Source organism: Fringilla coelebs (genome assembly GCF_963513975.1).
Source record: "Fringilla coelebs genome assembly, chromosome: 14".
Lineage (NCBI taxonomy): Eukaryota > Metazoa > Chordata > Aves > Passeriformes > Fringillidae > Fringilla > Fringilla coelebs.
Genome location: NC_140040.1, coordinates 7,739,199 through 7,761,942, shown reverse-complemented (window position 1 = coordinate 7,761,942; position 22,744 = coordinate 7,739,199). Strand labels below are relative to the sequence as shown.

The 22,744-nt window shown below is 41.6% G+C and overlaps 1 protein-coding gene across 1 annotated transcript in view; it reads left to right on the top strand.

The window, feature by feature from the left end:
• GLG1 (golgi glycoprotein 1) overlaps positions 1-22,744 on the top strand; it is an 80,798-nt gene continuing 58,054 nt past the window's right edge. The window contains exon 1 of the mRNA XM_084215394.1: positions 1-316. Within this exon, the coding sequence (XP_084071520.1) occupies positions 5-316 (312 nt within the window). The 5' untranslated portion in view covers positions 1-4. The remainder of the gene's footprint in view (positions 317-22,744) is intronic.

The window sequence follows — 22,744 nt, the reverse complement described above, 5'->3', positions numbered from 1 at the left end:
CAAGATGGCGCCGTGCGGACGTGTCCGGAGCCGCTGCCCGGGCCCGGCGCTGCTGCTGCTGCTGGCGCTGGCGGCGCGGCCGGCGGCGCCCAGTCCTGCTGCCGGCGTTGCCGGTCCCGTCGGTGCTCTCCCCGGAGCTGGGCAGCCGGGAGGGCCGGGCGCGGCTGCCCCGCGGAGTGCCCGCGGCGGCGGGTCGGGCAGCGGGTGGAAGCTGTCGGAGGAGGCGGTGTGCCGGGAGGACGTGGTGCGGCTCTGCTCCAAGCACAGCTGGGCCAACAACCTCGCCGTGCTCGAGTGCCTGCAGGATGTCCGCGAGGTGAGGGTCGGGCCCGGGGCCGGGCCGGGCCTGCCCGCGGCGGCGAACAAAGAGCCGGGTCCGCGCCCCGCCGCGCCGCCGCCCCGCGTTTCCCTCATGGTTTGTGTTTTAAAGATCGGAGTTTGCGCTGCGGAGCTCCGTGAGAGGAGCGAGCTGCCTGCGGGGTGGCCGTGAGGACTCCGGAGAGCAGCTCCTCTTCATCTGCACCTCGGGGCTCCGCGCTGCCGCCCGCGCAGCGCCCTCCGGGCAGGGAGAGCTCTCGGGGGGATGGCTTTGTGTTCCGGCTCTGGTGCCTTGCGGGGTTATTCGTTCCTGGAGGTCTGGGAGAGCCCAGCCCGCGTAGTGCTGAGTGAAGGCGCCGTGCTCGTAGCAGCAGTGACCTGAGATGTTTTTTTCACGTTCAGGTTCCCACCTTCGCCTAGAACTCGGCTGCAGAGGCGGCTGCTTTCCAGTCCTCGGTTGTGCGTGTATGAAACTCGAGATATAATCGTTAAACTTAGCTGACTTTATGGGGAGGTTAACGGGGCAATCTGTGTTGTTCCCAAACGCCTGTCCTAAGCAGTTTTAAGTCCAGTTCAAGAAAAAATTGAGTTGCCTCCTCCGAGTCTTCCAGCTCCATCTTTTCATTCATTCCTGGGCTCATTTTGAAGCAGCCTGTGGGGGACGTGCTTTTAGTGAGCCGTCTCGAGGTCTGTGTATTCTTGGCTTCTCTGCTGTAGAGTCCGGGAATGCTAGGTTGGGTCGGTTTTAATGGTGTTTTGCCCAATAGGGCATGCGATTAGGAAAAACCTGGGCTCGTTTCTCATCCGTTTTTATGGGGACAGCAGATGGCAGTGGCAGTGGTTACTCTAATCGAAGGGAGTCTTGAACCAGTAAGTGTCAGTGATTACTTTTGGCTTAAAATGCAAAGCTAATTTCGATTTTAATCTAACTTTATGTTTTAATTTTGGGTGGGTAGTTAGTAATACACTCGTGGAAAGTGTTTTCAGTGAGTCCTGCTGCAACATCTGTCACAGGTATGAAATGCTCCCATATGTGCTTTGTGAATAACTTGCCCCTTGCTGTTCCTTTCCCCTGTCTGGGATCTTTTGGCCCCCTTTAGGTAGGCATCCTGTCTGAAAGGATCTCGGAAGCTGACCTCACAGGCAGTGGCTCACAAGCTGCCAGCCTGCCAAAAAGGCAAGCTCTTGTTGTTCCTTTCTTTCCAGTTGCATAGCCCCTCCCTATTCTTTTCACAGTTCCAGTGCTTGTTGGTTTTCTGCCATTTTAGCGAGGTGAACCCTTTTGTGGTCTAGTTTATCGGTTTTCTGCTGGAATAGTTTTGTCATTTTTCTGAGTTAAAGCACAGAGGGGTTGAGTGCAGGGCTGGTACACAGGGCTGTTCAGGAGGAGGTATAAGATCAAATCAAAGGTGGAAAAATGTTTTGCATCATGCTTTATTTTCAGTAAGTGCAAACCCTTATGTTGGCTCTGCATATCTCCTGAGAACCCCACTCTTTGAATGTTATGTCTGCTTGTGGTTTTCCTTTTTCCATTCCTAAGCCTGCCTTGATGTCAGTAGTTTGCTGGCTGTTGGTCTTGTCCAGCTGCAGTGCTGCCTGATGCCCAGTGCTGAAGGTGATTTTTTTCCTGGGTGACATCCCAGGCATTGACAGGACATCTCAGGGCTCTTTTGGATTGAATTTTTTCTCTGAAGGTGCCACTCTGTGGCCTTGTCCTTATTTGTCTGTCAGCCTGCAAAGAGCACTGTCAGCTGGTCTGAACTCCCAACAGTTTGCCCAGTAACACTGATGTGATGGGCTGCATCCTGACGTAAAAATGACTTCACAGGGTGCTGCTCTGAGAAATTAATTCAAATAGCTGACTTCTGTGTATCCTTACTGTTTAACACTTGATATTTAGACTGTGAATAAAAGTCATGAGTTGGAAACATTGAGTAGCATTTCGGCTGATTGGGAATGGGGTCCGATGTTGTCTCAGACGTTTCCTTTGCATTGGAGATGACAGCAGAGGAAATAAGTGACGTATGGGCTGTTGTTGATATAACTTTTACTTTTGACTCTAGAGCATCTGACTGCTTGTTTGGACAATACCAGAAAAGTGACAGTTATGTTTTAAAATGGGTGAGGATCTATTCTGAGTCATACAGGCCACATAAAACCAGTCAGGCTATAGTAAGTGGAGATTTGGGGAGTTGTTTTATGTGATGCTCTCAGTGAGGACAGTGTCTGGACACTGCTCCAAGGAGCAGGTACAATTTTTAGATGCAGTTGGGCTGCAGAGGCAGCCTTTTTTTCTCTAGGTGTTTAAGGTAATCTTACTTTTCTCATAAGAAATGTTCCTCTCAAGTGGAGAAAATTCCGTTTGAGACTGGGAGTGTTACTATGAGGATTTTCCATTGATTTTTCTTAGTGTGATACAAGCAGGCTAGGACACTTTTAAATATGAATAACTAGGAGAAGCAACTATTTGAAACGTTCTTTTTCAGTCCATAAAATATAGAGAAAAGAGAAGGTGTGCTTGTTTTGTTAGTCAGTGTGAGTGCAATCACATGGTTTCAGTATCTGCTGATTTCTAGGAGTGGCTGTCTTTGAAGTACATCTTCTCTTGCTTTCATTGGGTAGTTTTGGATCTAAAGGAGCAGGAGTGTTGAGTCAATGGTTGACTGGTACAGGAGCTCAGCTTGTAAGGCAAATGTTGAAAGAAGCAATTTAACACAAATATTCAGTAAAGAACAGTCTTACACAAAGAAAATAGCAAAAAAAACCCCCACAAACTCCACAACCAAAACCCTACACAAATGAAAAAAACCACCTAAGCCAAACCCCCAAATAGTAAATTTTAAAGTTTTTGTTTTGAGAGGTTATTGGTAGGCTGTCCATTTAAAGTATTATCAAAAGAGTTATTTAAGCACTGTGTATTTTTAGAATTCTTGAAGAAAAAATAGTCAGATCCCCAGACTGATATCAAATACTTTTTACCACTGATTTTTCCACTGAGTCAAAGAAATGTTTAATTAATGTAGTGCAGAGTCCTCTTTCCTTTTGTAGTAGAAGGATGCTCCTTGATTGGAGAAGGAAATGGTCATGGTCAGAGCTACTCAGCTTAAACATTTCTCACCATAATCAGAAAATAGAGTAAACCCCATTTTTTGGTGCATTTTGCAGATGAATTAACTTCCTTCTAGTTAGTATAAAAAGACTAGAAAGGGGTAGTGTATATGTATATTTTAAAAATTTGTGTTCCAAAGTGTTTTTTTCCTGGAAGGATTCAGGTTTCTGGAAAGACTTCAGAGCTTGCATTTCACTGAACATAGGCTGCAGCCTTTAAGCCCTTTTTTTGTGGGTTGCCTGTTAAACTGATTTGCATGGTGGTTAAAGTATAAATAAACCCATGAAATATTAATATATTTGCTAGGTAACGATTTTTGCTTGATTAATGATGATTTGCATTTGAAGCATGACCAAGTTGTTGAATTTGAGGTGGGAGACATTAAAAGGGATGAAAATAATCTTATCCACTGTGGGTCTCTTATCTCTACTAGTGTAGCATAATTTTACTTTTAGAACCTACATTACATCTGGTTAATTGGTGAGTGAATTTGATACCATAATTGTTGAGCATTGCCCTTGTAAAGATTGTGCAATATTTATAGCATGATATTGTTCTGTATCATGTTAATGCATTAAAGGCTAAGTATTTTTCCTAGATCAAACAGTTGTGGTTAAGATGGGATTAGAGATCAAAGTTTTGGCCTCCTGCTACTTTCTTCATCCTGAGTTGTTCTGTTTCTTTGGTAACACCTTTATGGCAAGGACAGTGTAATTGAGCCTTAATGTTCTGCCTTCTGGAAAAAAATAGGACTCTCCTAGTGTTGCAGATTGGATTAAGAACAAAACAAGTTATCGTGAAGGCTGTGTATTTCAAGAATAGTATTTTTCCTGTTATTTCAGTATTGTAGTTTGTGTAAAAGGCCAGAAAATTCATTTGATGTGATTTAATGGGCTGGGGAGCGTGTACCATTTGACAGGTTGGGAACTGTCATATTTCTTCCATTTAAACGTTTTATTCCTCACTCTGTGTGTACCTGAGCTCCTTAAGTGAGCTGATAAAATTGTGTCAATGAAATTACTTGTTTTTAAATTATAGATGGAGAATAAAAACCAGACAGTAATGCATGCTTGGGGTCTTCATCTCTTTGGGTTATACTGTAATTGTAGGAAAAATTGTGTGTTCCCAGTCCTTATCCTGGTTCTCTAGTGTTTCTACCTTTTTGTTAAACGGATTGGAAGCGTAAAGGCTTCCCTTAATCCTTTTGCTTACACTGAGGTAGATGAGTGTGATCTGTCACAGTTGCTCATTTGCCTTTAGTTTTCCTCTTTTTTATCTCCCTAATTTATTGAGTTCAAGGTCAAAGGTTTTGTTTGATTTGACATATGACATTATGTTATATTTGAGCACGTACTCCTGTTATTCCGTCTCTCTGTTTTCCTGTGCACAGGTGGAGGCTGGCATTTAAAGTTCCCTTTTTGAGATGTCTCATTTGTGGCAGCAAATGGCTGGTTACCTGTCCAGAGCTCTAAGTAATTGAGGGCTGTGGATTAAACATAGCATGAGATTAGGCTAGTTCTTAGGAAATGCAAGTGGTGAAGACACTCCTGGCAGGGTTGACCATCTCTTTCATCACTTATGGGTTTTTTTCCCCAAAATCCTCAGGCATTCTCCCTGGCCTTCAGGTGAGCTGTTTTAAGTTGTAAGAAGCTGCCTGTTTCTTGGGTTGATAAGTCTGTGGTTGTGGGATGGAGGCTGTTCTGGTTCTCTAATCATTACTATTGCAAAGGAGCAGGCAGTTAGTATTCCAGAGCTACTCTGCAGTGCCTACAGCATTATCATCTGGTTCAGATACCAACACTCAAAAGGTTGAGTTTTTTTAAAGGCAATGATCAGAAACCTGAAAGATGTACCTTAAGCCTTGCCAAGGGCTTTGCTTACATTTTCCCTTCTTTCTAAAGGATATTGACCTGGTGATCATTCACAATCTGAAAAGGACGCAAGGAGTTTAAGAACTGCTACTTTCCTGAGAAAAATAAAAGGAGAATTCTTACCAATATAGTTGGAGTTGAGCTAACTTAAAGGAGAAATGTGTTGCAATTTCAAGAGATTGAGTTAATTATTGCTCTGTAACTTGGCTCTATGAGTTGAAGCCTGTGACATCTGAATTAGAAATTTTCAGATACAGTTCTGTCTTAAATGGAATTGAATGAAGAATTTACAGTGCTTTGTGGTAGATGCAAATGAATTTGAATTGTGAATATAGTCCCTCCTGCTTTTAAAATTAATGAAATGGAAGATGGGCTATCCAAATCAATGGAAGAGAATGGCTGGACCTAGGATAAAGGATTGAGATGATTAAGTTTTGAAAAACACATGAGCAACAGGAAGGCAAGGCGCAGGGATGGTTTTTCTCCTGAGGCTTGGCCTCTTACCCGAGATTAGCTGCATTTTTGTTCTGAGGTTCTCTTTTTCCCTTGTGTTTGGATAGTGTAAGCCCAGTTTCCTCCTGGCTTTTGTACTTAAGTCTTAAAGTAAAATACTAAATTTAGTTTAAAAGTTTGATTTGTTTTTAGGTTGGTTACTTTGGCATCAGCCTTTGGCTTCATCTCAGGATGTAGCAATATTTAAAAGTACTCTTTTCTTCTTGCTGAAGCCATGTGTGAGCTGAATAGAGGGGAAGATGGTCTCTCACATTCCAGGTGCTGGACTGAAGGTCTTGTGAACAGAGCACTGAGCACAGGTTCTTAGTCCTCCATATCCTTTTTCTTATCAAAGAGAATTATTTTGTGAGCTGTTTTGGGGGGTGGATTTGTTTTTCTTAATTCTGTGCTGTTCTTGGCAGGCTGGTACTTGTGGTAGCTGTTGTATATCAGTTTGGCCTGGGATGTTTGGCTCAGTAAGAGAGATTATCTTACAGGTCTGCTTCCTCCAGCGAGCTGGCACTGCTGGCCTGCTGTAGCTCTGCATACCAAGGAGAAAAGGAGGGGAAATATAAGGGAAGAAATAAAGTTCAGTGCAGACTGTGCAGCCTGGGCTTGGCTCAGGGAGAAAGCCGTGTTGGGGGAGGTGATTTCCTGAGCCAAATAGCTGAATATATTGAAAAGCAAAGACTTGGTCAGTTGTTACAGTAGAGACAGGTACAGCTAGGCTGTGTTTTGCATGCACTCTCTCCTTCTGGAGGAAAGGAGATCTCTCTGGTGCTACTTTGGGTTGTCATGGTTGGAACAGAATGTTTTGAAGAGGGATTATTCTTGGCAAATAAAGTGCTCTATTTGTTTTCTAGTACAGAGATGACTAGGTGTTCTTTACAGCGTAGCTTTCCTGCCTGCATGCACCACTTTTCCAGTGGATTCTTCTTCTTTGGTCTTGGGAAAATGCACACTTGCTTTGGAAAAAGCTTTGCAGTTATTCTTCCTAATACCATACTCCAAAGAATTAGATGAATAAAAGGGCTAGGTAATTGCCTTTTTATTTGAAATCTTGCTTTAAAATAGTTATTTCTTTTTGATCTTCTGACTAATTCAGTTTTAAAGTCTGTGAAGTTGGTTGCTATGGCACTAAAATTTTTCAATTCTGTTAGCTGATAATTTTCTGTTATCATGGGATCCTTGATTTTCTGGATGCTTAGTTTATCAGTATCCATCACAGTGCATTAGGTGAAGAGCAGAGATCCTATTTTCCCTGGGTGCCAGCTTGTGCTATAATTGCAACCTTTTTTCATCAAGACAAGAGATGAAAACCCATCCTGTTCCACTTCTGAGCAGGGGTGACATTCATAAAAAACTGTCTTGGAATGCTGGTGTCTGAATATCTGCAGCTCTGAGCTGAGGAATCTTGAAGGAGTTAGAGGTGTCTTTTTTCTCTGTGCTGTCCTTAAAGGTTTTGTGCATGAGTTTATTTTTTTTTTTTTCCTTTAGATAAGTGTGTCTTGTAGATCTTACAGCTTTGTGAGCTTAGATTTCACCTGTTAGCATTAGAGTGCATTTCTTGTTTGTAATGTCTACAATTTTGCGTTAAACTGAACACCTGATGCCTTAAGTAACAGTAGGCTAAAGACTAATGGTACACATGGAATGTCCCTTTTGCCAAGTAACACCATAGGGAAAAATGACCATCATCATGCAAGACAGAAATGACTATATGCTGCATTTGGGGCTTTTTTTTTTTGCATCTTTATCTGAAGCAATGCATTGCTGAGAATTGCTGATGTGACGAAAGGTAGTTATTGTAATAAGGTAATGTACTCTCTACATACCTAGAGTATTTTACTCCTTTCCTAGTGGTAGAACTGTGTGCTCTTTTGTGAAAAACTTCTTGTACTTTCCTTAGTTGATTCTCAGGAGTTTTGAATCTCTTTTAGAGAAAGCAAGTGGTTATGCTGGTGTAATTAAGTACTTATATGTAACAGTGTGGGTTAATACCAAATAGCTCTTACAGCCCTGCTATGCAAAATCAATCAGGCAAATGTGCTGTCTTTTGTTTAAAAAATAATGACTAGCTTAATCTGGTAGCAAGTTTGCTGTCTAGATCTTTTGAATCTTAATAGGAAGCTCACCAGCCTTCATCATGCTCAGTAGTTTGCTAATTGAGGCTTTCTTTCTACGCTGTTCTCTTATTGCAGGGTAAAATACTTTGCACCAAGTGAACTGCAAAACAAACTCAGCAGAGCATGCATTCTTCTAAGTGTTGAAGTAATTGCCCTACAAAAAGGTTTTGATGGAATTAAGCAAAAGACAACAAACCCAAACCTGCTTGGCTTATAGACTTTCTGTGACAGTCCAGACTTGATTTGAGCTGAGTCAACTCTTGTTAGGCTGTTCTCAGCTGAGTTGAAATAACATCTGGAAGAAACTTTCAGTAAGCTTTTTCCTTATCAAGTTGATTTTTGGATTTATAGCTGTCTCTGTGGCCTATGTATGTTGCAAAATCAGAAAAATTAACTACTTTCAAAGAAAATCACTGCAACGCTGCATTTGTCATAATTTGCAACAGGAATTGTTCATGAGACTGCAGTTCTTCAGCTGTGTTCATGGTGATCTAACAAATCAATATTAATGTGATCCTTTTGTAAAATTCAGACAGGCTTGTCAAAATTGTCTCCATCTATACAAGGCCCTGATTAACTGCAGGTGCAGAGAACTGTTGACTCCAGTTTTATTTGTCAAGCATTTTTTTTTCATTATTCACTTATGACATTGTGTTGACTTGGATGCTTTTTTGGTGATAGATTTATAGAACCATTGGGTGGTTGGAAGGGAGCTTAAAGCTTGTCTCATGGACATGGACACCTTCCACTAGAACAGGTTGCTCCAAGTCCCTGCACAATTTCAGGGATGAGGCACCCACAAATTCCCTTCAACCAACAGCCCAAATTCCTTTCTTGACTTTTCCTTTTGAACTGCTTCTAGGACCACACTATGTTTTTTGCTTCAACATCTGAGATGTGAGAGGGGTGAGGTGCTGGACCTCTCAGTGTGACACAGGTATTCAGATTTGTGTTGACATCTGTCTTAACTTTCTGAAGCCTATAGAGCTGACTCTGCAGCAGAGGTCAAAGATTTTGTGAATTTAGTAACATTGCTTACTTTTTAACTGGAGGCTTCCAGGAGTCATCAACAGCCATCTTCAGTTGTTTCTGATCAGTTGTGTGAAGGAACACCAGGTTTTAATGCTAAAAAAAGAAAGGGCCGAAATAGTTTTTTATGTTGTCAATCTTTCCTGCATTTTTAAGAAACAGAGTACTGGAACTCCCGTGGTGAGTGGGACTCCCATGGTGAATGCTTGTCCTGTCTCTAGGAATCACCTAGGAAAGGGTTCTTCTAGGGAGCATTTCCCTCAACTGATTCACATCTCTAAAGATGTACATTCATTTTAATGTTACTGTTAATAGCCTTAATTAGATGTGTATGTCCTACTAGCTGTAGGAATGGTGGGATTCTGTACTTCCCTCACAGAATACAAAGCTTTGCAGTGTTTCATCTTTTTGCTTTGTGGTCTGTGCTGTAGCAGGCATACAGCACACATATGGTGAACCATCACTGATAATGCTCTCACCTCTGACTCCAGAAATAGCAGCACTGTGTTGGGCAGAGTTGCCTGGAATAATGCAGGGCTTGTTCCAGCTCAGGCACTCAGCAGTGTGGCTTGAGCTTGTCCACATCAAATCCCTCTCACGTGCTCTGAGGCTATGTTGGCTTCCTTTCCATGAGCAACTCACAGGTAATTCTTACACAAAGTGGAAAAACATACAGCAAGCCACAAACTACAGGGTTTTTTGTATTCCTCCTCTCCTCCAGGCATTTGTGAAGACTTCCAGCATCCTCTTGTATAAAACCATAGTCTAAACTTGTTCTGCTAGGGAGGGTGCTGGTGGAATTTAAATGCTTCTCTTTGTATGTCAGGTCTTCCCAAAGTAATTTCCCCAAATACTTTCCTCCCTTGAGGCATTCCAGTGAAACCCATCATAACTTTGTGATGCTCTCCAAGATTATTTAGTAAATGTTATCCTCTAATGTCAGTTTTACTCACTGGAGTTCACACTATCTTAGTCTTAGAATACTTGAAAAACACATTTTCTGAAAACTTTCTAAGAATGCTGGAGAGCTCAGGTAGGCTGTGTGGTGCTGGCATGAAGCCGGGAGGAGGATTCAGCTTGAATTTCTCTGTTGTGTAGTTGGAAAAGAAGATGAGAATCAGTGCTCTAGTCGCTTAACCTGCTGGGTTTTATCCCACCACAGCTGTGTTATCCAGTGTGGTATCTGGATTGGTTTAGGGAAAATTGAATAGCCAAAACATTTCTATTGCTTAGAGTTGTACATCATGAATAACTTTAAATAATATGGCAGCATATTGTTGCCATCTTCAAGTGATCATTTGTCAGTTGAGAGATGGAGTTTGATCTCTGACTGTAACCACATCTGCTTTGCCTGCTAGGATCACAAATTTCGAATTGGGATCTGGCCTAGGATATAAAATTTTAGGTTAAAAAAAAATTCCCTCTGTGAACCTAATATGAAGCTATTTAGGCAAGAAGGGTAAAAAAGGAAGATGTTAAGAGAAGGTAGCAGAGTAGCTTAGAGGCTGTTAGACATTACAGTATTGGAAAACCTTTGTATATCTTAAAATCTTTGTCTCAAGTTTTAAGGCAGAGTATTATTTCATACACTGTGATTGTTATGATTTTAAATTGGGCCAGAAGAGTCTTTCTGAACTGAGCTTTTTTCCTCAGGAGCCTTTTAAAAAAAACTTGTAGAGGCTGGCTTATGTTATGATCCGCTACTTTGGGAGCCAATTCTTCTACAAGTACTCCTAAATAGACCTTTTGGGCTTTGGTATGGTTTCCTAAGTTCTTTCTTTGTATGTTACACACTTCTTGTAGCATTAAAAGCTGTAAAATATGTCAAGAGATCATATTTGAAGAGTATCTAAAATATTGCCTCAAAGCTATCAAAACACTGCCCATGAGTAAAATTTGGGCAGTGTGAGTACAGTGCTGTTTGCTCTCACATTTGTAGAGCTCATTGCTTTGTTCTGCCTTCTTTTGGGGTTTGATCCATTGGCAGCACTTCAGACCTGAATCCAGGCCTTCAGCAATGAGCTTCCTTCTGGTGAATCTGAAGCCTTGTGGACAGGGAAGCTGCATGGGTTGTTAGGAGATGAGCATCTTTATTCAAGGAGGTTGGGGCAGATGGAGAACTGAACAGCACAGCCACTTCCTCAGTCATGAAGCCACCTTGAAGCAGAGGGAAGGACAATGTCAGGGTTATTCCCTTCTAGAAACTGCTGTGCAGAAGCTGAGAGGATGCAGCCACAGGCAGACAGTGCTCTTGGCCATTGTTTTCCTAGAGCAGTAGGCTTGTGTTGACCATCTGAGCCTGTAGCCATCATTAACAGCCAAGGTGTGCACTGTTCTTGTTTGGTTATTGTTAGTTTTAGCTTGGAATTTTTCATATCATTCAAATAAACAATCCAAAGCTATGCTAGTCAAGTCATCTAATTAAGACTTTCTAGAGCACAGTACAGGAACAATCACTCCAGCTTGTTCTTGTCTGGAAAGTACATATTTTCATAGAAATAGACTGTAATATTTCTGATAACACTGATAAAATCACAGAATTGGTGGTGATGGTGAAAGCAGTAGCTAGAAAAAAAAATAGTTTTGCAGAGAAACAAACGAGGCTTTGATTAGAATTTGTTGGATCTCATAGCATATTGCCAGGATTTTGACCATGGAAGGATTTATCTTGAAGTTCCAAGGTTTTAAGTTGGGCATAGTTGCAACAGAAGGATGTTGCCTTTCCTTGCCAGAGGTACATGATCATGTGAAACTTCCAGAATAACAGTGACTTGGAGAGTATAGAAATCCTTTCTGTCCTGGTGTTCTAGGCAGTGGTAGTTGTTCCCTTACTACAGCACATCCTACACCTTGCTCTGATTGAGCAAGGTGTGTGAGCAGGAGAACAACTTCCACATCAGTTACCATTTCTGTGGAGTTTCCTGTAGAGCCATCCAGTTTGCCGGGATGAGAGGTGTGTTAGGATCCTGCGACACTTTGGGAAGTGCTGGTTCAAATAACTGTGCTTTGGTTTCCTGAGCTACAGCACTTGGCAGCAGTGGAATGGTGTACAGGCTGAGAGCGTGGGCTGGCAGTGAGTCTGTCTCCCTGCCATGGGCAGAGGTGAGGTTTGGTTGAGTTTGTTGTTTTTGCTTTTCAGCATGATATGTTCTCAAACAGTTGACCTTTGCCCCTACAGTCTTGGGAATGAGTAGCATCTCTTCTTAATCCTGAGCACATTGCATTGTTTTTTATTATTAGTCTCTCACCTAAATGATTCTATAATTCTTTGTTTGTTCTTCCTTACAATAAAAGATATGTACATGTTTAACATTCACTTCCAAGACTTGCTGTATCAAAAGATAACAGGACACTGTGCATCAGTCTGAGGTACTCAATGTTCCATATTCTTTCTTACAGACTGTTGCTAGCTTTAATCCATGGAAATACTTTGTAAAAATATGGAATGATTTCTTTTGCCTGTAGCATCTCAGAGTCTTAAAAACATTGTGGGATTGAAATGGTGCTTCATCCTTCTTTTAGAGCAAATGTGCTGCATATTTTAGCCCAAAAGGAATTTTAGGACTAAAAGAGTGGTAATATGCTATTTCTCTACGAAAAGGCCCGAGGCTCTCATGAAACAGCAATGTGGAGGAATGTATTTGTTCTTAGTTTTGATACTCACATACCTGGTAAATACTTAGGATTTGATTGCCATAGGCATTCCTCCTCCCTGAAAACTGCAACTCCTCCTTTTAATGTGACAGAGATACCCTGGGAATAGTTGTGGAGGAGGGAAGGGGCACAGGCAGCTTGTCCTCAAATTCTCTAGACGATGTGTCTTGCCAAGTTTCTGGCAAATGTTTATGAAGTTGCATGTAACCTGCAGCAGTCAGTGGATCTACTTGGGAGTGTAAGAGCCTGAGGTACATGTGTGATGAATACTGCTCATGACTTTGGGAATTCTGCAGTGCTCCCTTGGCTGTAACACTGTGGATGCGTTTGGGTAGTTTTATCAATGAAACTCCCTGTTGAGAAGAAAGTGCTTGCTGAGGAAAACAACAGATAAGTTACCAGAATAACCCTTGCTCCCTGGAGAGCTACTGGAGGAGGGAAGAGTCTTGCCAGTCACACTTGGATTTGAATAACATGACATAACATCCTATCAAATGGTTTAGGGTGAATGGAGCAGGGGGGGCTGCACTTCCAGTCCCTCAGGCTTTCTTTGTGTTCAGAGCTTGGTTGCTTGGGTAGGATGCGTGGGATTGAAATGTTAAATTAAGTGTAATAGTTTTAAATCTTGGCATGTGTCAGGCTTGTCCAAGTTTAAATAAATTGAGTGCAGAACTAAAATGATGTGCATCTCTTATGGGGATATGCTGTAGTTGAATAATTGGTACATATATGAGTGGGGCCCAATTTTACATAAGGTGTTTGATTTTTTGCAGTATACCCTTGTGAACCTGAGTATATTTTCTTCCTCTGAGCTATTAAACAAGTTGTGAGTTATCTGTTCTTTTTTATTTCTTAAAACCAAAAGGCTCCCCAGCTGACTTTATGCTGTTTGACCATTTACTTTTTTTTGAGGAATATGTGTCCTAAATGGTGATTTTGGTGGGTGTTTCAAATAGTTTGTCCTGAAAATCTGAGGCAGTTCTCTTGCAGAGAGCAGAGGCAGTTGGCTCTGTCTGCAGAATGATGTGAAGGACCATATTGGTCCATCCAATTCAGTAGTGAGTTCTGTGGCAGGTGGGGAATATATTCTAGAGATGTGTCAGCAGTTACAGCTAAAATTGCCCTGTGAGGATTTGGGATTTCCCTATTCCCAGAAGGAGAAACAGCTTTAGCTAGGATATCTTTAGTAACAGTCTTTCTTTTGTTTGTTTAGGGAGTGAGCTGACCTGTCTGGTCACTCATCCAGAAATGTTTCAACATGAGTTTCTGAATGAGGTGATCAGTCCTTCTCCTGGGAGTAATTCCTCTGGATAAAATGGTGCATGTTTGGTATAGCTTTCAAGTATTAGATGCAGCTCTTGCAGCCTAAGATCTTGCTGCAGTGGTTTGGAAACAAATTAGGCAAATCTTTTTGGTCACAGAGCTTTTCTCTGTTCTAATGCTCATTCTTGAAGAAGGGATGGTCTCAAAGATGCATTTTGCTGGTTTGGGGAAGGAGTGGATAGCGTTGTGTTTCAGCTGGTAGGCTGTCGCATTCAGTAGTGCCAGTAATAATATGGGCCAATTGTATATTTGTTTTAGGCTTTTCCCTTCTGAACCAAGTATTTTGTTTATCCTGTATCGGGGCAAGATGATTAAAAGCTTATAATGAACTTTTCCTGGAGGTTTTTTCTGCTTTTACTAGTGCCTTGTTTGTAAGGTCAGCATTCCCTGGAGTTTGCATGCCTCAGCCAGCCCTCGATACACGTTTGTTGTTCGTGTCCTGCTTTTTATGCTGTCTTTGTGATGTGTTAAAACCTCTGCAGAGTGCTTTAAGAGAGCATTCCTGGGAAAGCCATGTCTGGGTTTATTCTGTCATTCTTTGTGACACTCCTAGGAAGAGTGTTTTCAGGAGAAGCTGAAGTGTGATGGCTTACTGGTTAAGTCGGGCTGCTTCGGGTGTTCACCTCTCTTAAGGTGAGGTTAAGAGTCTTGGAGCTGAGTGGATAGAGAAAAATCCTCTACAAAAGCATGCTAGCATGAGCACCCATCCTCTGGGGGGGAAACGAGGCATGGTGTTAGGATTAGGCTTTGCATGTTACCATCATAAACCATGGTGATGGGTAATAGTTGGATGTCTGGGCACCTGGTGGAGTGGGCACTGATCTCACTCAGAAGCAGATTAAATCCAGAAGTAATAAGTGTCTAACAGTTTTCTGCTTCACTGCTAAAGGCTGCTGCTCTCCTGGCCAGGGCAGCTGAACAAAACAACAGCTTTTGTTCAGGGAGAATGGGAGGTGGTTCCAGTGCACTTGAATGTCAGCGCCGGTGCTTAGGAGTAGCTTCAGGTGGTTCAGCAGTCCCTGCTCCAGATAGCTCATCCTTGGAGAGATTTGAACAGTGTCAACTCATCCAGGTAAAACCTGGGCGACTGAAGTTGCAAGTTCTTCTTGAGGAGTGTGGTGGCAAAGTCAAGGAGGAGATGTTTCATTTCCATGTAATGAAAATAGGGCAAAGACTTGGTGAAGCCCTGATGGGAAAAGATGTCCATTTTATAGGAAACTGGGCTTAAGGGGGTTAAAATTTGTACCTGGGGCACGTGGCTGGATAAATTAATTCAGAATAAATATCTAGGGAAGCTAATGAAAACATGTTTTAATGAACCCTGCCTAATTACTCTATTTAAAGTTCTTGATCAATACCCAGGAGATCTCAAACTGCTTTCAGATTGTTTTTTCAAAAAAAACTGCACAAATATGTATCTTAGGTCTTCTGAATAAAATCAAAATAACTGGAGTTACTTGCTTTGTAGACTTCTGGTTCACCAGGGCTGTATAATATTTGGAGGTGGTCTGTAAAATAAAGCTGAAGACTTCAGCTTTTTCAAAAGTATTAATTGTGAATTTTCAGTGGGAAGTGGAAAGGAATACGTGGGCTTAAGGGAGCAGATACTAGGACAGAACAGAATTTCTGGAATAATCTGTTATGAGAGTGTGACAAGGCAGCTGGGCGTGGTTTTCTAAGAGAGGAAAGAGTTTTTGTAAATACTTGCTGGTGCAAGTGACCTAAATAAAGACCACCTCTTACTCAGAACTTCATTTTCTTCAGAATACTGTGTATGAATTTCAGTGGACTCAACATTAATATTAAATAGAAATGTCAGGCAGGCAGCCTTACCCTGAAGGGATAAACTACTGTCTTTAAATTGGTTCATATTAAGGAAGTGGGGATATGTTTAGTCTTTTCTGATTGAGCTAATTAGAAAAACTGCATTGTGTGTTCATTGTTAATACATCCCTGTGTGTGCAAATGGATAATGAATGCATAACCAAGCTTAGGAAAGGTGACTCTTCAGCAAACAACCTGCAACACTGTCTCCTTGAGGCGTGTTTCCTGCATTTTCCTGGTGTCGTGTGACAACTGCCAAGTCTGTCAGACAGATGGATTTTATTCCTGTCTGTATTCGACCCAGTGCAGCTTTGGTTTCCCCTTGGTAGCAACACTGATTGTATCAATGGAATAGTGTCTTTGCACCCTGCTTTGACTGGCATGGTGAAGGACTGGCTGTGCACAGGAAGGCTTCAGCAGCTGTCAGATGCACTAGTGCTGTACTGCTTAAAGCCTTGCCCTCTTCCTGTACTTTGGTGGCAGAGGGGTCCAAGGAGCAGCATGATCCTTAAAACAGGAAGTTAAAGTGATCTCATTAAGGGAATCCCAGGTAGTGTTCTCTGTATTGATGAAGGTCAGGTCACACTAACTTAAAACCACCCACAAACCCCACATTGTAGGTCTTGATGAAGATTGTAAACCCTCACAGGCTCCCACTGAAATGATTGGGCCGACTGAATGGATTCTTTGCCCAGGAGCTTTCAGAACTGAAACTGGCAACTAGTTTGAGGAGCCATTTCTGAGGTATGAACAGTGCTCAAAAGCTTTTTAATTACCTCCCAAAATTTGTTATATGGTAGAAAACTTAAGATGGAAGTTGTCACTTACAGCCAGAGAAACCAGAGAGGAGCTGGGTCTTGAACTTTGCAAGGGGGAAATTCCTGGAGCAGGCAGTGAGCAAACAGGGGCAAGGGATAACACAGAAATCATGGGACTTAGTGGCAGAATCCTGTTTTCCCCCCTTTTACAGAAAACCAAACATACCCTTCTCATAAGTTTGAGATCTTCCATTCTGTGCTATCTGAAAGCTGCAGTTGTGTTAGCACACTGTTTCCTTGAAGTTCTTGGAAAGATCAGAAGATTGAAAAATAGCCAATAAACATGGTTCTCCATTTTTTTCAAGAAAAGAGTGGGATAGTTGGAATGTTAGAATTTAGTGTCATTGTAGAGCTGGTTTCCCATGTTCTCTTATCTGCCATTTAACGTTGTTGCTTTTGTGCCTAACTCTTGTCTGCCTTGTTTCATTGCTGATACATCTCTTGTTTAAATAAGGAAAAAAGCCCTGTACGTTATCAAGAGATTGCTCAAGCATGACTAGAGATAAAATTAACTAACAAGTCAGTTCTCTGTGCTTTGAGGAGTGGCTTCAGATGATGGCTCACATTCCTGTACTGAAAATGACCTGAGGCAGTGATATAAAAAGACAGGGGTGGGCATGGGATATCAGCTGGAGTGAAACCTTTCATCCAGTGGTGGATATGAAGGGACAAGATCTAACTTAACCAGAAGATATCTTTCTTTGTATGCAGAAGTTTAATAATTCTTTGACAATTATCATTCTTCAGGGCTTTCTGTGCTCATGCAATACAAAGCTGGTTTGGCTTGTGGCCTTTATGGGCCTTTATGAACAGCCTCAGTAAATGATTGTAATCACAGTGATTGTTTCCTGCAGTCTTGATAGTCTCAAGCAAGAAGGTGGGGATCAGATACAGACAGGATTTTTTATTTTTTTTTAATACCCTTTTCACCTCAGTTCTCCTGGAATTTCTGAAGGCAAAGAAGCTGCTGAACAGCTGTGATCACATCAAAGCCTTCAAGTATACCAACAAATCTTTTGAGAACAGGCAAATCTGTTCAGTAGTTTTACTGCAGTGAATTCCTAGTGTAGATCCCGAGTACTGGCTGAAGGATTTTCTCTCTGTGAGATTTGGTGTCTGCTTGGATTTCTGATGGCAACTGCTGTGCTGGTGAAAAATCATGTGTCTATTTGATGTCTTCCTAGGAAACATGTAGAAAAGGCCATAGCCATTCAGACTTCCTAGGAACAAAAGTGATGAGTTAGCACAGTAGTAGTACCCATTTTTCATCCTTTACTGCTTAATTTTCTGTAGATCTGTGGCTAATAATATTACAGAATTTTATGTTTTTCCTCAACCTCTTAGGTAGTTGAGACAAATGGGGTTTTTTTATTAATGGGTCATCTACTGGCAATTGTATTAATTGTTGTATTATTAAAGAGGCAACACAGCAGATGGTCCACAGGTTGGTATATTGATGGTTGTGTTCAGATATGTGCTTAATTCAGTGTTAAAACCAGATGTCTGGATGTGTCCCTCTATGCAGACTCCTTTGCAGGTTGTCTGCAAGTAGTTCTAAAGTTGATGCTTAAAATCAAAGAACCTTGCAGTCAGCTCAGGTGGTGTAAAATTATTTTCTGGAATCTCACAGCAGCTTTACATTCTCTTGCAAGGTTATTGTGGACCACATCTTTGAGTTTTAGTTCATTCAACTAGTTTGTGTTTGCATGCAGTATTTCCTTTGCTGGATTTTGAGGACCTCTTGTGCCATGTCTTGTTGCTGTGCTCGGTCAAGCCAGTTGAGCTGCTGGCAGGACCAAGCTTTGAACTGAACTCCTGATGGAGCAGGAAGTTGCAGGGTGGACCCAAAACTTTGATTGACCTTTAACTTGAACAGCCCAGCTCCTCAGGCAGTGGCACTGGTGATGGTGTTCAGGATGAATAAAGATGGGGACATGTAAAAAGTGGAGCAGAGTGGATCCTAGAGCCTGATTTGAACTGCTCTGCTTCAGTGTGTTTGGTCTCCAGAGCAGCATCTGAGCCCCACAGGCAAAATGGGCAAGGAGCTGGGAACCACTTGAGAGTGCCTGTTAGAAGCACAAAAGTTACATGAACCTCAGCATCTGGAAGTCTTTATTCAAGTCCATCAGCTTATGGATATCCTGAAAATTGAAGATAACAGTGTAGTGCTAAAATGAGGTAGAGCCTTGTAGTAGTATTTCTGTCTGTTTTGAAATAATTTGAAAGTTATTGTCTGATAATGTCAAGTGATCTGTCTTGGAAGTTCTGGAGAAAATTAAATGATTTCTCAGACGCTGAGGTGCCAGTGTGTCTAATGTATGACAAACAGCAGCCGTAATTCAGTTTTATTAGGCTTGGCAACATAACATCTCTACAACTAAGCTGAAGGGGCATTTGATTTAAGCATAATACTCTAAGTATTAGCATATAAAAGAAGATTCAAAGAGAGAGGATGCTGTAGAGTGTTTCCAGGAAGTTAAAATGTCCATAACACCTTCTTTCCTTGCTGCCTCCTGTCTTCTGAATCCTGCCACTGCCAGTGAATGTGACTGCTGAGCAGAACTGGATGAGCGTGCAGACTTGAGAGCTGCACAGACCTAACCAGTTGCTAAGCTTTCTCTCTGGCATATTCTAACAATGCTTTTCTTTCAGGCTTACTCTGTTTAATTTTGTACTGTGGTAAAAGGAGGCTTTCTGGTTAGACTAATTTACCATTATTTTCTCTAGCATTGCACAGACTTGCATATTTGTTTTGCTTGTTTCATAAGATGTCTGATATTAAACCAGTTTTAGTTTTTCCAGATCTGAGATAGGCATGTATTGAAATGCATGCTCAGTCAGTGAAAGGATCACCCTGATATACTGCAAACTTCTGGATGGGAAAATGTCCTTAAAATAAGGATATAGACTTTATGGAAATGTGTCGTTGTCCTTTCCAGTCAGTACAGAAAGGTTGTCTGGTGCAATTTTCTGGTGACCTGTTTCTAATTAACATGCAAATTAACTGCTTGGTGCTGGAAATCAGGATTGCAAATACAAAGTGCTAATATGCGTTAGGCTGGGAAATCCCCGGCATCTGTTAAAGCTCCAGCACTGTCTGTCTGGTGTTTGCCGCTGCCTGTAGAGCAGTTCTCTCTGGAGAAAGCTACTGCAACCTGCTGTCAGAACGCTCCTTTGTCTCACTTTAAAGAGAACAGGTTCTAATTTTGTGATGTTGATGCTTATTGCCTCACGTAGGGAGTCGTTTGAGTGTACTTACAGCCGTGGTTCACCAAAACTGGCTGTCGTGAAAACAGTCAAGATGAGCTACTTCAGTTATTTCCCCAGAGGAATTGCAGTGTTTAATGAAATAACTTACTTCTTTGTACTAGTGTTACAAGTGCCAACTAAATGAAGAAATTAGCATATTTATTAGTGCTTGTCATCACTTAAAATTTGGGTTTTCATTAAATGCAGCTGTATGATTTTATATTTAGAAAGTGACTTTGATCTAACAGGTGGAGATGATTAGTTTAGTAAGGGTCTGGTCAGAAGTGGGGTTGTACATTTCTCCTTGAAGCATCTGTTTATTTTCATGCTGCAAAACATCTTATTTTTCCTCTTCAGCATTTTTGTGCCAACATTACCTACTACCAATGGTTGTAACAGCTGATTTAGTAACACATTTTGGCATAAGCTGTATAAGGTACAATAAAATTCCACTTGATTTTTGCATCACAGCTTGTTTCTAGTGCTGGCAGTTGAGAGAAACCTTTTTGTGCAAAGTGGGCAAATTTCAAGTGTAAAAAATGAAGCAAAAAAGTGCTTAAAACCCCTTTTTTCATCAAAATGCAGCTGAAATGTGAGCTTTGTAAGAGAATTATGTTGAAACATCAAACTGTCCACAAAATTTGGTCTATTTGTAAGTGGAGGAAAAATCACTTTTAGTTGTGCGAGTCAGTTCAAAGAGTTAACAAATGTTTTGTTTGCAGACTCAGCTCTTAGAATTCCCCCAAAGCAGGTTGTCATCCTGTTTCTTGTGAGCTGGCTCTGGCAGAAACAGTGGGAGTGTGTATAGTCAGTCCTAATCTGCCCCATCCCAAGTATCACTAAACTGCACCAGTAAAGGTGTCTGGAAGTGAATCTGTCTGAAATTTTGTACTAGAAAGGTGGGTCGAAGTAGTAACAAAATTACTTTTGTAAAAAAAATGTAGCTCAGATGAACATGGAGGCTGTTAATGAGCCTAAGTGAAAAGGAAGACTTCTGAAAAAAACAGCATGAATTACTTTTTAATTCAGGGGTGTTCTTGCCTAGACTGTACTTTTTTTCAGGAGATGCTATAAATCTGCCTGAGAAGAATTGAAGCATTTCAGCAAACTGCCTGTCGGCACTTTGCACTGTGCTGCTGCTGTGTGAAGCATGAACACCACACACCTTTTCTGGCTCTCCTTTCTTTACAGTGCAAAGCCTCACTCTGCTAATCCTGCTTCCACTGAAACTTTAAATAGAAGGTGAGGAAGAGGGATCAAGTCTTGAGTTCAAATAATTGATGGATTAACTCTCGATTTGCTTATCACAGAAGGCAGTAAGAACTGGCTTCCAGTGATGAGCCCCACCTGCATTAGTAGGATCTTGCTTGTCCTGACAGGGTTTCCTGCTGCACAGTCATTGAAGGAGGCAGGCTTCCAGAAATGTGTGGGAAACTACCTGGGTGTTTTACTCCAAAAAGTCAGCAAACTTAGTGCCAGGTCTGTGCAATTGGTTTTGAAGGGAAATTTCCTATTCCAGATGTGTGATAATTCCATGCTGAATCTTGTCCTCCAGTTCTGAAGTTGAACTGAGTACTTGTGATAACTTGCTGAGTTAAAAATACACAGCTAATATTTCCCCTTAGACCAGGCAAAGCATCTTGCATCCAACTCCCCCTTTCCTAAAAGCAAGCCACAATTAATCTTGCTTTCCAGAAGCAATTTTTATTTATGGAGTTGTAGAGCTCTCATTTGCCTATTACTGGTTGCATGTTCATCAGGTTATCCTTGTTCAGCACTTCACTAGGAATGGGAGGCCTTGGATCAGTGAAGGACAGATCACTGGAAAGCACGAGAGAAAAAGCTATGTTTCAATTATTCTTTATCTTCCCAATTCTGTGTCGCAAAAACAAGTGGAGCAGCTTGATTTTCTGTCAGCAGTTGTCTTCTTGTGCAGTAGCAATTGGTTACTAGAGGAAGTGGGACCGTAGATTCTGCAACAGGATAGCACTGCTTGTACTCAGAGAAGCAGCTTTGCAAGTTGCAATGAGCTGAGTCCTCGGATATCTTAAATTACTTGCAAATGTGTGAATCTGTGGGAAACTACAGATCTAGTGCTTGTGGTAACAAGCCTGGGAGCTTAGTCAGAGCAGAAATGCCTTTCTGGCTGTGGTTTAAGTTGGATTTGGTGTAGGGGCTCCCTTGTGGTTGTTCCATGTTTTTTTACAACTTAGTGGTTGCCTGCAAAATGTTGGGTTTGCAAGTTTTGTGCCTTAAAATGTAATGACAAATGTAACTGATGAGGAACAAACCAGCTTTTTGGCCACGCAGTACATTTAGCACAGGAAGGTGTGTGCAGAGCAGTGAAGACTTCAAAATAAGTCCTGAAACACATTAATCCACAATTCACTCTCATTTCTCATCCAATTTGCCTGAAGAATTAGCAGTCACTTTGGCACGTTGGGCCTTTTTTCTTTTAAATTTTTTATTTATTTATTTATAAAAATTACTCTGTTTAGAGTTAGACAAGCTGTTCTGTCAGCCTGTAAGTGTAACTTCCTCACACGTTTGTGATCTTTGGTTTTTTAGGGTAAGAGCTGCTCCCAGGACTTGAGATGGATAATAGTGAGATTTTTCTTGCTGTATTCTAGCTTGCTTTCAGGTTGAGCTGGGCCTGGGGATTGTTTTTGAGGGAGCAGGTTCGTGATGGCTCAGGCTGATCCAAGCTAATACTGCACTTACCCTGTGTCATCCTTTCCCGCAGCAGCACTGACCCTGGGGGCTGTTGTGTGTGAAATCATCTCGGTGGAAAGCAGGAAATAAAAACTCCTTACAGAGGTTTGTGAGGAGAAGCAAGGAGAGTGGTTTGAAGATTTTTTTGATCCTTCCTCACCAATTGCTGCATGTTATAATTCACCAACTATTAATTTGTTTCCTGAGTTCTGACAGACT